Source organism: Equus przewalskii, chromosome 8 (genome assembly GCF_037783145.1).
Source record: "Equus przewalskii isolate Varuska chromosome 8, EquPr2, whole genome shotgun sequence".
Classification (NCBI taxonomy): Eukaryota; Metazoa; Chordata; class Mammalia; order Perissodactyla; family Equidae; genus Equus; species Equus przewalskii.
This window is the reverse complement of record NC_091838.1, coordinates 47,201,597-47,217,411: the sequence shown is the minus strand read 5'-3', so window position 1 is coordinate 47,217,411 and position 15,815 is coordinate 47,201,597. Positions and strand designations below refer to the sequence as shown.

The following is a 15,815-nucleotide window of genomic DNA, read 5'->3' as shown; positions in this document are numbered from 1 at the left end:
AGAGGATGCAAAGTTCTGACAAGGATGGAGGAGTTATTTTTAATCTTTCCCAATCCTACCAAGCTGAGTGCTTCTCTTTGGAGCAAAGCTGGAGCCAGACAAACATCTCCCCCTCAACCCCAGTTTCAGTTGTGTAAACATCGGGACATGGACACACTGATTAGGCTGGTGAGAGGACAGTGTTCCCTGAGAAGGTCCCAGGAGGGGAGCTTGGATCTGGTTTCCTATTGTAGCTGGAGTTTGCCAGGAGCTGGCCTGCTCAGTGGCCTGGTTGCCATGTGTACTGCCTCGTGGGAACGTGGCTGTGGTGTGGATTCCAGCAGTGGCTTCCCTTCGCCTTCCTCCCCAGGGTGGGGCTTGGGGCTCTTGGCCCAGATGCCTGGAGGTGCAGGCCAGGGCCAAAGGCTAAGGAGAGGAGGACTGCCAACAGGCGACTTCCTCCCGGAACCCACTGACCTCTCCAGCCTGGGGCTGAGAGCACTCTAATGGCGAGGCCGTGGGGACAGGACCCATGTGGGAGCCAACTCTCCTTCACCAGCAGGTTCTTGGAGTACAGGCCTGTGACAGAGATCCCCAGTCAAGTCACTGATCCCAGGGGACTGGGAAGGCCTGGGTGCAAGAGCTATGCCAGCACCCTGAAGGTTCTCAGGCCCAGCCCTTGTAAAGAGTGACATTCTTAAATTTTGAGCTCACCTCCCTTCTCTGATAGGATGATATCATCATCAGGATGATAACACTAGGGTTTAGAATAAAAGAGGGAATAACTTCCAGAAGGTGAAGATTATAAATGGGAGGGCCTATGGGTGCCTGGCATTTAACTTATTTAATTGTCACAAGAACTGTGCAAGGGAAGTACTATTACCTCCCTTCAAATAATTTCAGGTTAGCTAATGAGTGAGCCCCTCCCTGGGGTCAGCGACTGTACCGGGCATGCTCCTGACATGGTGTTAACGCTGTCTCCACCGTCTCGCAGGCAGGCAGGAAGGAGGAGATCATCTCCCTGCTGGTCAAGACATGTGGGCTGGGTTTCCAACCCAGCTGACTTGATTCCAAAGCCACCCCCCTACCCCCGTCATGTTTTCTGTGAGTCCAGGCTGCAGCAAGTAGGCAATGTACCCTGGAAGGTTGTGGAATATTCTTCCTTGGAGGACCCACTCTGGAGGTAAAGAAATAGCAGATTCTATTTAGCTTAAAATAGTTGTAAGGTTTGCTTGGAGGCAGAAGTTTGGTCCAGAAACATCTTAATTCCCCTTCATTCCAAAGATTCCATATAGAGATAAAGAGAGGAGAGTAGCTACTGCCAGGCAAAGACCGCTCTACAATGCACCCATTCAGGCAGAACGAGCAGAAACCACCCCGCCCGGTGATGCAGCTCGCCCCTGCCACGTGAGGGTGGGCTCAGGATCTCTCAGCTTGGGGCCACTGGCTGATGGGAGGCCTATGCGTGGACTAGAGCGACTTCTCAGTGGCATCTGAGCTGGCCAGAAACGGGCCCAAAGTAACTGAGGGCACTCCTTTTTAAATTATTTTCCTCCAAAAGCAAATATATCTTTTGCTTGCTTCTTTGGAAATTTTGTTGAAAAGGGGTGTTTGTCTGACTTCCCATCAAACTGAGACTTGTGGATAGAGAGAGACCCCAGGAAATTATAAAGCCCACATTCTTTTGTTCAAATAGGGTTAGTTCCTCATTTCTAATTACTTTACTATTTCTTTGTTTTTAAAAACTCTTCAAGGTGACTCCACAAACTTCCCTAGAAATGAGGTCAGGGTATTTTGAGCCTCCCAGTCAGGAACCTTATAACCAAGTCCAGTGGGTTCATCCTGACCCACAGGAGATGCAGATGCAACTTGATCACCCCCAGGCCAGCCCTCTCTCTTTCTCCACAAGAGTACTAGTACACCGTGGGCCGGTAACCTCCTACCATCTTCCCATTTCCAACTCTTTCAATCACCACTTTCCTCCAGATAACCTTCAGACTGTCCACAGATATTTAGCGACAGAATTCCCAACAGGTTCTAAAAACTTGGCCCTCTAAATTAGAATTTCTTGTCTCAGCATATAATAAGGTTGGGACAACAGCTTAGAGGATTTTTAGGTGGATTACAAAAAATCCAAACAGAATGTTCTTGTGAAAGCTCATTAAAAACATAAAACAAAACAAAGAAAGATCGTTTTTAGCACACAGGCTGCAGGGACGTGGTTCGCTGGTGCCACAGTTGGAGCTTCTCTGCCAGCTCATTACACAGTGGGTGCTCCCACACCTCAGCGCTGTGCGGTGCTGGGTGGGGCCTCTTCCCCCCAGGCCCCAGATCAGAGCTCAGTAACCTGCATGCCTGCTTCTCGTGTTAAAAGCAAAAACTGCCTGAAAGGGCAAGTTTCTGGAGTTGTTTATAAATATACCCATCTATTAAATGTGAAATGTTAACTGCTTATTTTTAAATGATTTCTTAGCAAGAGGGAAATATTTTCTTTATTGTTGTGCAAGCTATCAAAACAGTTCCGGCAGGGTGCTCTCTGAATCTTGTCATATTCAGTTAAGAGTTCGGGTAGCCCTATTAACTCTATGAATTACATTACAGAGAAAATGTAATCTTACCCATATGGCAACAACATGGGTCATTTGCTGCTACAATGTTAATCATATATGGGAATTCATTCACCAAATACAATGTTACAAAGGCTCTCTCCTTTTACTTTCAGAAAGTAAGACTTGTTTTTTACCAGAAAGGGCCCACAAGACCAACTCTGGCTGCTGTTCCTCACTTGAATTCATGGGAACATGAGGAGCCGCTTTATCAAATTGAAACTGCTTTAGAGTGAATTCAGGTCAGGAATGCGTTTTTTGAAGCCTTACCTTAGAGTATTCTGAGACAACTTGGTCCTCAACACTCAATCTTTAGCGCACAGGACTCCTCATACATTTTGCACACATATTCAAACCACCCCCTGCAGACTTTTCCAGCTCTGGTCTGTGGAGAGGCTGAGACACCGACAGCCTTCTCTCAGCAATCTGTCTAGACAGGCAGGGCCGCACTGGGTAGGTAGAAGGCTCTTTATGCATCTTATGAGCACACAAATCCTCTGAATTTCTCACCTACAGCTATTCATGGCCTGTAATGAAGAAAGCTAACAACCTAGGACTGGATTTCTTTTAGGCTCAGGGGCTCAGGGCCTGGGCTGGTTTTCCTGGCTGCACCAGAGAGCTAACATAAAGCCTTGTACCTGCAAGGAGCTAAAGAAGTGTTTGCTAAATGGAATTAAAATTCTAAGTTACCTAACAGTGAATATAACAGCTACTATTGCTTGGTTATTTATTAAGTGCCAAGTAGAATGCAGGGTACTTTACATACTTTCATTTCGCCTTCTCCAAATTAAAACCCATTTTATAGATAAGGACACTGAGACGTGGGGAGGTTCGGTAATGCTGTCAGCCTTATAGTCAGCAGTGGCAGAGCCTAGATTTAAATCCATTGCTGTCTAATGACAAAGCCCATGTTCTTCACCTCTCACCATATTACTTCCCTATGAATTGAAGTCAATAAGGTACTACCCCGAAGTATTTCCTTTTTGCCCAGGCCCTAGCTCATCACAGACCCTTAGCTTGTGTCCTCACCTGCTCTGAAAAGAGCCCCAGCAGCATAGTGCATCGCCAGGGCATGGACGAGCTGCCTGGCCGTGGTGAAGATGGGGCCTCTTTCAAACACCGAGAAGGACAGCGGAGTGTGGTCGGAGGCTATGTACAGCTTGAGGGAAGCATGGATGCTCACGAGGAGATTCACCGGCTGTATGACCAGCTTCCGTAACTTCACAGGATTCACCAAGGCCATCGCGTGCTGTCTGACCTGCATGGGCAACACCTGTTTGCCACCTGAGAGCACTGTGGGGTGACCAGCCGGGTTGCTGTTAGGAAGGTAAGTCTCAAACAAAGTTTTGATGTAGTACACAAACGTATCTTCCACGTATAACCGGGCAGGTTTCAATTCAAAACTGAACTCGTTAATATCAAATAAGCTCCTGCTCTCAGTTAAGGTGAGGCGAAGTTTGATAAAACAGTTTTCCTTGTATTCTTCCAAATCTTTGCTAGATATAAGGAGACTCTGCATTTTGGAACACTGGGTAGGTTCTGTTTTTTCTCCCTGGCAGACCAAGACAGCAAAGTGGAAATTGGACCTGTTATATAGCTGGTTATCCAACTGGAGGTCCCCACAGTAGACCTCCACACAGTAAAGCTGAAAGAGGGCTGCAGCTGTCTCTTCCCCAAGGAGGTGACCAGCCACTGGGGCCATTTGGAGAAAAACATTATCCAGTGTGAGTCTCAGAAGTTCAGATGATGCTTTGTGGTGGGTGAGGTCATCAAACACTGCCAGGCTCAACTGAGTGATGAACATTTTAAACGTCACAGTCTTCTCCAGAGTTCTAGAGGAGAAAGAGAAAAGACCATTAGTCTCCCCCTGCTTTTCTTTCTTTCCTTTTTTTTTTGATGACAGTGCCTTACTAAGCAACTCCTGATGTCCCTTCAGATTCTCAAGGAAACAAATAAGAACTCAACTTTCAGTACATTGTGTATGGACAGAGCCAGTCACACTCCAACAGTATTGGGAAATGTTCCCACTGGGACCATTACAAGTTCTTGCCACGTTTATGTGTTTCCCTTACCAACACTAGATTTTTACTGCAAAATCCCCCAAGTTTTTTGTGCACTAATTCTCTATCATGATCATCACAGAGCAGAAAGACATAATAAAATAACCAAGCCTCCTTAAATGGAAAAAGTAAAGCTAGCAGAAGAAAATCAGCAGGAACTCCCACCACAATGGCCCACTTACCAGCATCTCCGCCCCTGTGCTCTGCTCTCCCAACATTTCTAGGGCTCAACTGCCTGTGAACCCCTCTATTGTGCACTGCATCACTCTGCTCTCACCTCCTCAAGGTCATCACTCCAGCAATTCACCTCTCTTCTACATCATCATTGTTTTAGTCATTACTAGCAGCTTATAAACATGCTGTTATTGCTCCTACTTAAAAAAAACCCCCTTGTAACTCTACTTTGTCCTCTCGCTACCATTCATTTTTCTGATCCCCTTTACATAAAAACTCCAAAGCATTTTCTATACACTTTGCCTCCTATTCCTCTCCTTTCATTCTCTCTTAACCTTGCTCCAAGCAGGCTTCTGCCCCCCACCAGTTTACCAAAGCAACTCTTGTCAAAGCCACCAGTGACTTCCATGTGGCTAAATCCAATGGTGGATTTTCAGTTTGTGGCTCACCTGATCTACAATGGCATTTTGACACTGTCGATAACTCCCTCCTCCTGGAAACACTTTCTTTGCACACTCTCTCAGCTCTTCTACCTCTGGTCACTCATCCTCAGTCACTCAGGAGTCTCCCCCCTCTTCTCCCAGATCTCTTAAAGTTAAGGTGCCCTTGGTCCTCTTCTCTTCCCATCTCCACTCACTCTCCTTGGAGATCTCATCCAGTCTCATGGCTTGACATACCATCTATATGCTGACGGCATATGACATAGTACCATAATGTACCATAAATATACCTTCCACAGTCACATAATTAACCTGGAACTCCCCCTGAACTCCAATCTTACACCTCTAACTGCCAATCCACATGGTCACTTGTATGTCTAAAAGACATTTCAACTTGCCAGGTCTGTAATCAAACTCTTGATCTTACCCCTAAACCTACATATGGCCTTTCCCATCTCTGTTAAGGGCAACCACATCCTACCAGTTGCTTAGACCAAAAATTTTGGAGTCTTCCTGGATGCCTCTATTTTCACCCCTTATCCAATGTGTCAGGGAAGTCTCATTGGCTTTTCCTGAAAAGGCTATCCAGGATCTGACCATTTCTTACCACTTCCACTGATATCACTATAATCTAAGCCATCAGCATCTCTAGTGAGAATAACTGTAATAATCTCCTAACTAGTCTCCTTACTTCTACCTTGCTTCTTTACAATCTACTTCAGCAAAGCAGCCAACAATCTTCTCAAAATTCAGGTCAGGTCATGTAACTTCTCCACTTAAAATGCTCCAATGACTTCCTCATTTCACTCAGAATGAAAACTAAGCTCTACACAATGTGTCCCCTCCTTCCAGCCTTCCCTTTTGACCTCAGGTACTACTGCTTCCACTTTCACTTACCTCATTTTGCCCACAGCTGCCTTTTCCCTGCTCCTCCAATATGCCAGGCACACTGCTTCATACCTTTGAAGTGGCTGTGCCCTCTGTCTGCAAAGCTCTTCCTCCAGATTATTAACCCTCTGCTGCTTTCAAGTCTGTGCTCAAATGTCAATTTCTTGGTGAGGCTTACCTATACCTGTCTTTTTAAAACTGTGCTCTCTCTGTCCCTATGCCCTGGCACTCCTGATCCTTCTTACTGGGATCTATTTTTCTATTTGCAGAATACCAACCTCTTTTATATTTTATTATGATAAAATACATTTAGATTTATGATGCACCATAAAATTTCCTTTTTTTATTATTTTTGTTCTCTGTCCTCCCATTCCACACTTAGGAGAATGTGAGCATGGATTTTGGTCTTTTTATTCACTGATGTATTATCCCCAGAACAGTACCTGGCATCCAGGAAACACTTGAAAAGCGTGTGTTGAATAAACGAATTGAGGAAGTACAAGGAACTAATGAGCCTTCTCCACTTCTACTGCTCAGTGTGCAGTCTGTTGCTGTTGTCATCAACGATACCCTACTAATACCCTCGATAAAATGTTTCTAAAATGGTTGTGTAGGCTTGAAATTTTGTCTTATGCAATTTAAATTTAGTCTCCAATTTTGTTATACTATTAGTGTTTTACAAACACTTCTGGGCAAAGAAAACATTCTACTCAACCTTGTTTGAAATGTTATAAATTCAAATTAATAATAATTTGGCATGGTCCAGATTAATGAGTTCCTAACCATATATGAGAAGCAAGGAACTTTTTTTAAAAAAGGGCTTAGATAGCCCTTTTTTTAGCTCTCTACCCACATCTATTAACAATTTTGTTTCTTTCTTTTCTTTTTAGTCTTATTTCTAGGAAAGTTTTCTGTGTATGTGTGTGAGAATGTGCATGCATATATGTATTTATGTGGGTGTGTATGTATATATGACACATAACTAGGATCATATTTACATATTCCACTTTATATTGTTTGCTTTATTTTAGATTTATCATATGCATTTTTGCTGTATATGATGTATATGATGGAACATTACTGTTAATTTGATAAGCAATATCTTATTTAAATTTGCATTTTCTTGATTACTTGTATTTCCTCTTCCTAGAATTTTCTGTTGATGTCTTTTGCCCTTAGTTTATTTTTGGAAGGAAGGGTTATCTTCATATTATTCCTACTGAATTATACGAGTTCTTTTGAATTAAGGATATTAACTCTTTGGTTCATGTTTGTAAAACCTGATGGCAACAGTCAGGTTGAAGGGGGAAAAATGTGGCTCTAATAAGTGAATTTATTGTTGATGTAGCTCTAATTTTTAAGTCTAATTACTAATTACTAGGTTGTCATGTGGATACAGAAGTATTAATTTGCATTTCATGCTAATGATAATGTATAATTCTAAGATGCATGTCTTAGTTCGTAAATCAGTTTGTTAAACTTACCACAGAAGAACTGGAAGAGGTACCCACGGAAGATGATATATTGCTAAATATTATAGGTATGATTTAATGTGAATAACCATATCCTGATAGATTACACGATAGTTAACCCAAAGCTTTAATGGATACGTAGGGATGACAAAGAATGGTAAATAGTAGGTTTACAACTTTATAATGAGAAAGCTTACTATACTGCTACTGGGATAATAATTAAACCCACCTGTTGGTATTGGTTAAAAGGGGTCCTGCTTTTCCTTCTGGGGCCACAGTGATGAAGACTGTGCCACAGTGATGGCCAATGTCCACATATACATAGCCAAAGCCAGTCAGGAACACAACCTGCAAAACAACATTCAAAATCCGATTTTGAAAATCGAAAAGAAGTAAAAAACACTACTGAAATGGTTAACTTCAAATGTCTCAAGTTCTGATTCAATACCACAAACACTTCCTGGTTATATTTCTTTATATCCATGTGTACAGGCTATTCAGCTGACTTGAAATGAAAAAAAAAAGAAAGAAAGAAAGATCAAATCCAGATTTCTCAATATCCAGCTGTAAGGTTCATAGGAAAAAAAAAATGATGGATGACGGGGCATGAGCGTCTTCATTCTCTGCTTCTCTGGAATTGGCAAGTAACTCTGCATGGGCTGGAGCCCAGCCATGGGCCAGCTTTATGTCTGCATATGAATCTCTGTGGGAAAAAACTCTAAAACTCAGGACTTGAAATGCAATGTGCAAAAAACTTTCAGGCTCTTGAGTGTTGACTTACTACCACGAGGATGCCCTTCTGTGCTGGGGACACAAAAACACACCCAAAAACCTACCAACAAGATGTATTATAATCCAGGGCACTCACATCACTTGTAACAGGAACATCAGATAGCTTCATTTGCTTGGAGTCAAAATTAATTTTTCTACCATGAGAAGGTAGACTAAGACCTAAAAGCACTTCTATCTCAGAAGCCAAGTGCCAGGCCAGCAGAACAGATGTCCTTTCACCATTAAATACCCATGTTGCTTAAATGGAGAAATATTTGAAAACAGAACAGAACTATTTGAAAAACAGCTCCAAGAACATCGTGTTCACAGCCAACATTACCTGAGGGTAGGGGCAATAACCTCCTTAGGTTTGGGAACGTTGACTCTGAGCATTTGCAATATCAATTCAGTCCAAGTCTGGGTGCTTTATTATTATTAGGACAGCAAATAAAAGAAGAAAGACTGAAATTCCTGCATGAAGGAACAAAGCTAGGTGCCTGCTTGACAGGTAGTGAATGTATTTGCATTCTGAGCATACTAAGAGGTACCAGAAGGAGTGTACACAGAACCACAGGAGAGAGTTACAGACTCAAATTTGGATGAGACTTTGAAGTCACTGGGCTGTTTTCTTAAACAATAGCTCTTCCTTCAGAAATCCTGACCAACTTCAGCATCCGGGGCACCTGGATGTTATCTCTGCCTCCTCCCTCTCCTCACCCTCTGCAGCCCAGCAACCATTAGATCCTCCAGCTCTGCCGGCTCTTCCACTAGTGGCTTCTTTTTCTTTCCACAGCCACTGCTCTAGCGTAGGCCCCTGTCTGCCACTCAGTACTCCCTGTGCCTCAAATACAACTTTTCTCCATAAAGTCCTTTCAAAATCCAATGTTTCTTTGCATATACGGCTTAAGGACACCTTATTCCATGAAGGTATTCTATAATTTTTCTATTCCTTTCCTTGGCTTGATACCTACACCTACATTCCAAAGTACTTTAACCATATTTCTACTTGATCACAAATTGTACTGTTCATCTTATAGTCACCTATTTATATATCTGACTCAATCACTAGATTGTCAACTTCTTGAGGGCAGGAGTGGAGTCAATTTGTACTCTCTATGGACGTATTTCCTAAATGGACTGCTTTGCAAAAATATCTGTTTCAAAAAACTCTGTATCCTGAATCTGCCCTATTTGTTCCAAGGTAAGAAGTGAACTTGACTATGATAAAATTCAGAATGCAGCCAACTTGAAAAATGGCTTAGCTCATGAATCTAAAACAAACTGGTATTCTTTGAGGAACATTCACATTTATGAAAGCCATTATTTTGTATGATATGTAAAGTAAGTCAATTGGTCTTTTACTAGGCTTACAGACACGGGATTATTCACTCGGCACAAATCTTTTAAAGGCCCTATGCTCCCATCTATATTCCCTTCTCTCAATGACTGTCCATACTTCAGTGTGTACCCCAGGATTTTAGCAGAGTGTTAAAAACCAGAACTACCACCCCTCAAAGGAGGGAAGGAGGGGATCAGAAGAGGGAAATATTTATTTTCTGCTCATTCTCAAAGTAATCTTCAGACATTACGAAAGGAGGATACTTGTACTTTCTAAGATAGTAAAAATAAGCCAAGTTGATGGTTTCTGTTGACTGCTCAAGGGATTGTGAAAGAAAGCAAATTAATCTAAATCTTTAAGGTACTTCTTCTGCCCAAAAACCTAGACTCTGGAGAGAAAGTTTTGCTGGGTCCCTTTCACTCACCACTAGAATGGAAGAAACACAGATTGTAAGTCTTGGAGCCTATCATTGTCTCTTCACATATAGAGCAACAACTCACAACACCAAGCCTTGTGTACAGTGGCTCTAGGGATTAGGGAGTTAGGAACCTACGTGCCAGAGAAATTAGGCACCAATACCCAGGTCTCCCAGAAGTTTAAAGTAAATCCTTGTTTTGGTCTGATGGTTTGAACATTCAATCATTCAATTACTCAATACTCAAAGAGTACTTACAAAGAGTCAGTCACTGTATTAGGCACCGAGAAGATATAACCATACCCTCAAGTTGCTCACAGCTCAGCTGGTGAAAAAGCCAAGTGTGCAAATAATAGTAAATAACTAACAGTTCCAGGGCAGAGATATATAAAATGCTCCTCCCTCTTAGTGTACCAACCATCACGGTCTCTGAATAAGCTCATGAGGGCGATAGTTTTGTGCCCATTTTCTTCAGTACTTATAACCAGTGCCTGGTACTCAGTAAAGATCTAAATGGACATCATCTCAATGTGGGTCCTGTGGTAAAGACTTCTAGTGTCCACTCATGTCTAGCTGCCCTCTCCTTCCAAGCACAGGGCAGGATTATACTCCTCATCCCATTGCAGTTAGGTATGGCCACATGACTAGTTTTGGTCAATGGGCTAAAGGCAGAACTGACATGTGCTACTTCTGAGCCAAAGCATAAAAGAGCCAGCTTTCTTTCCTTGCTGCAGAGACTGAATAAAGGCTTTATGATCCAGATCAATGGTGGACTAAATATGATCTGCTGCTCGTTACTGTAAATAAAGTTTTATTAGAACGTAGCTACACATTTCTTTATATATTGTCTCTGTCTAATAGCAGAGTTGAGAAGTTGTGACAGAGACTGTATGGCCTGCAAAGTTTAAAATATTTACTATCTAGATACTAAAGAAAAAGTTTGCCGACTCCTGCTCTAGATGGTCATGACAGATTGTTACGCAATCAGGGAACTGCTCATCCCAGTATCCATTCCCTTGTTTAGGCCCTTCCTATACTGACACAAGAGCTTGGCTATGTGACTTTCTTCAGATAATGGGGTATTAGCAAACATAAGGCAAGAAGAAGCTTGATAAAGCTTCTTGGGTTTGCCTTCTTGCTACCATGTGAGGAAGCCTGGTCTAGCCTTCTTAAGGAGGAAAGATCACATGGCAAGAGAATTGCCCAGACTTCATCCCTCAGCCTACTTTCCAGCTGAAAGCAGCTGCATAAGTGATCCCAGACTCATCCTGCAGAAAAATCACCCAACCAAACCCTCAGAATCACGAGAAGTTAATTATTGTTGTTTCAAGCCTCTAGGTTTTGGGATGGTTTGTTACAATGGGGCAAATAGAACATGATGGAGCTTCCATCAATCTGGGTCCTTGAATGACCATGTAGAACAGAGCCCCCAAATGACAAAGACTGGGCACATAGCATGAACAAGAAGTAAATTCTAGAATTATGACAGGCAGAATAATCTAGCCTGTACTAGCCAATACAGATATTGGTAATAGGAGCAGGGTTCTAGCAAAAACCTAAAATATGAGCCCTTGGCTTAACAATCAGGCAGTAGAAACTGATACTGAAAACTAAAAAAAAGAAAATTCATGTTATGAAGTAGCAAGACATTTAGTAAAACCGTTGTCTGGGATTACTTGGGAGGTAGATCATAAACCAAATAAATTTGTAGGTCTGGAAGATGAGGTTTGGAAACAAAATATTAGTAGTGTGTTTTGGTTGCTGTTGGCTGTGTCTGGCAATGTATTATGAAGAAGAAGTGAGCTCAGGGAAAAGTTGGGCCAGTGTGCAATAAAAATGAAAGAGAATAGAGAGATTCCAGAAATTCAGGGCCTTGCAAACTTAGAAATGCTTTTAAACCCCAAACAGCAAGAGATAAAATTTAGTCTTCAAACATGAAGATAGATTAATACTCAGCCTTAGGGATATATATAGGCATTACACTCTCTGATAAAACTTCTTAATTGTTAAAGTGACTCAGGAAAATATTTAGATTAAGAGTATAACTTTCCCACAGAAGCCCTCTTAAATCCAGAAAGAGGTAAGGAAGCAAGATAGCACAGAAATATGTCTCAAAAAAGGACCATGGATGTGGTTATTAGTACCTGGAATTCTCTGGAATCAAATAAATAAGAAGTCTACTGAGTTTCTGAGAAATTACTACTGCCCAATAAACTCATGAACCTAGACTAAAAGAGACTGTCATTATTTGAGACTCAACATAAGCTTCAATTGCAGCCAAGGAAGATCTCTGAGGGAGATCCAGGAACTAGAAGAATAATGGTAAGAGAGCTCTTCCAAGAGCAGAACAGGGGTCGGAGACTTCATTGCTTCCAGAGTATAGACCCCGCAGGATGCACCCAGAAAAAACTGCAGAATTTTTATGGAAGAGAGGCTGCTCTATGTGTCTCATTCTTCCTCTTTCCAATTTGGAGGGGCTATTACTGCTATCCCATCCATTAACATGGCGAGGAGATAGGGAGCAGATGAGTTCATAGGTTTCCAGATGGAAAGAAGTCAGGTCCAGACTAAGAGACGAACACTCAGAAGTACTGGATTTCCAGTGCGCTGTGTTGACGGGTTAGGACCCTGGGAAGGAGATTTGTTTGTTGTGTGTATAGTTCGAAAAAGAATGAATGAAATGACTGATGGCTATGGGGATTTTTCCTTTTTTGAGTTGTTTGTTATTGCAGGAGGAGCTAGCCAGTCCTGATCAATGCGGTCATTTAGTTATTTTTTTACTTTCTTCACTTCACACTGGCAGTGTGGGGGTGTGTGTGGAAGGCTATAGGCAACATATAGTCAGACACTTGCTGCTTTAACCATAAAACATTTGGGGGATACTCCATTTTGCCATTTGTGTCTGTGTTAGAGCACTTTGATCAGTAAGACTTCCCCTTACATATGTGGGTATAGAATACCATTTGAGGCCAAAGTCCTGCCTTCCCCTTCCACACTGTCTTTTACTACAATTACAAGTAAAAAACACCTTAATATAACATGTGCTCTTCTGTATATTCAGTTATCTTTATTAAAATGATTAGTTATCGGGGCCAGCCCAGTGGTGTAGGGGTTAAGTTTACACACTCTGCTTCAGTGGCCCAGGATTCATTGGTTCAGATCCCAGGTGCAGACCTACACAGTGCTTAATCCATGCTGTGGTGGCATGCCACATACAAAACAGAGGAAGACTGGCACAGATGTTAGCTCAGTGCCAATCTTTGTCACACAAAAAAATTATAAATAAAAATAAAATGATTAGTTATCATATTTATGTTCAACAAATAATATTTTAAAAATTACACCAGTTTAATTTTACTGTGTAAATAAGTTACAAGGTGACATAGGAAATAATTGAAAGTACTCCTGAAAGTCTGTCTCTCTTGCTTTCTTTCCCTCTTTCTGCTCCCCCCCGCCCCCCTCCCCCCTGCCAAATAGGATACATGTGACAATCCAGGGATAATAAAGAAAGAGTTATAATGCAGCCCAGCATTGCAGCTGAGTTAAACTCAAATCACAGGTATCCCTGTTATTAAAAGTCTTTAAGCTGTCCCCTCCTCCAATTTTAACTGATTCCCTCTTCAAATGGGCTCCAATTCCCATTATGGTACCTCTTGCTGGGCTTCTCTCTCCAACTCTCTTTCTTCTACCTGACTCATTTTGCCCCCACCTTAAATTTTCACTTCCTTTCTTGATGGTTAATTCTGTGTCAACTTGACTGGCCACGGGGTGCCCAGATTCAAACACTCTTTCTGGATGTGTCTGTGAGGGTATTTCCAGATGAGATTAGCATTTGAGTTGGTGGACTCAGTAGACTGCTCTCCCCAATGTGAGTGGGCATTATCCAATCCGTTGAGGGCCTGAATAGAACAAAGCGGGGAAGAAGGAAGAATTTGCCCCTTTTTTTCCTGTATCACTGTTTGAGCTGGGACATTTCATCTTGTCTTCTCCTGCCCTTGGAACGGAATTTATACTATCAGCTCCTCTGGTTCTCAGGCCTTTGGACTGGGACTGACTTGCACTATGGCTTTCCTGGGTCTCCAGCTTGTCTACAGCATATCATGGGACGTCTCAGCCTCCATCAATTGATCTGAAGATATGCTAATTAAGCATCGTATTTGTTCTGCTGACTTTTGGCTAAAAATCAAAAAACATTTCAGTTCCTATTTTGGGAAGGAATAAATTTGAAATTTACTACTTATATCTGCAGACTCAGCAGTTTGTAAAATAATATCTTAAGAAGAAAAACCATGATATGGAAGAATTCAAGACTTAGACTTTGAAGGGAAAAAGAGATTTCCATGTGTGCTATGGGATTGAACCCTAACCTGTAGAGGGAGTAATATGTAGCCTGCTTGGTCTCAGGGAGTGGTCTGTTTTAAGCAGTCTACTGGACTAGAGAACCTTTTCTGGGCTGGACTCTGTGTTTTAGTAATCACTTTGGTGATAGTGGTGGAGATAGACTTGAGGGTGGAGAGGCTGACAACAGAGACACACTTTAAGGGGCTACCACTAAAATCTAGGAGAGGGATGACAAATAAAAGGCCTGAAGTAGACCCTGGTCAGAGAGAAGGGGTAGATACAGAGACATTTCTGAGGAATCTCTCCCAGAACTTGGTGACTTACTGGATGTGAGGGTGAAGAGAGAGAAAGGAAGGCAGTGGGATGCAGTCAGAAAAGAAAGGCTTCGAAGCAAGACCGTTGGGTTTGAATCCCAGGTCCACTTGCTCTGTGTAAGTTCACCTCTTTGAGCTTCAGATAGCATCTGCCTTTAAGGGATACGATAGGACTAATGACAATATTTGTAGAGGACTGGACATAAAGCAGGCATTCAATATGAATTTATATCAATATTATGTAAAGTTTTTACACTGGGAAAATGGTGATGACATTAACTGAAGTAGAGACTCTAGGAGAAGCTGGCTCAGGGAATAGAAAAGGATCACTTTGATTTCAGTGTGTTGAGTTTGAGATGATCATAGATCTTTCGGGTGGAGATGTCTGGTGGGAAGCTGGAAACACAAATTTGGAGTTTGGGAGGGATGTGGGGACCAGAGATACATCTCTGGGGGTGAATGGGTGATAGCTGGTAGCTAAAGCTATTAGATGAATTAGATCTCCCAGAAAGGAAGAGAAAGGAGATGAATTTCTAAGATGACCAAGTTAGAAAAGGTTGGATAAGGATGAAAAGAAAATAGCAGATATTCTGGATGTAATTCTTCCCTCTGTACATTTACTGAAAAATATTTTAGGGGAATCCCTAAACACAGCACGTTCTCTTTAAGCATTAACGCTCAGTGTTACTTCTGTCTGATCTGCACCAAATGGACTGATTACATATTTAAGTCCTGGTTCATCAAGGCACTTACCAAAGTGTCTCATGACATTCTTGTAAGCAAGATAAGAAATATCTTATCCAGTATAGTTTAAAAAGTGCTTTTAGATGCATTTTCTTATTTAAGAAATGTAGAGTTTGGTGTGTTAGTGGCTGACTGAACCCACGCATTAGGGAAGTGTTTAGTGATTCACTACAGCACGTAGACCTTGGACTTGTCCTGTTCAACATGTTATTAACGACTTGGATGAATAAGTAGAATGCATGCTTACCACATCTACAGATGACGTAAAGCTA

At 42.0% G+C, this 15,815-nt stretch overlaps 1 protein-coding gene across 6 annotated transcripts in view; it reads right to left on the bottom strand.

The window, feature by feature from the left end:
• The window catches only part of VPS13B (vacuolar protein sorting 13 homolog B), a 777,317-nt gene that overhangs the window by 18,131 nt on the left and 743,371 nt on the right, over positions 1-15,815 (bottom strand). For all 6 annotated transcript variants that reach the window (XM_070631834.1, XM_070631835.1, XM_070631830.1 and 3 more), the window contains exons 55-56: positions 7,849-7,967; positions 3,615-4,417 (exon numbers count right to left, since the gene is read on the bottom strand). In XM_070631834.1, coding sequence (XP_070487935.1) covers positions 3,615-4,417; positions 7,849-7,967 — 922 coding nt within the window. The remainder of the gene's footprint in view (positions 1-3,614; positions 4,418-7,848; positions 7,968-15,815) is intronic.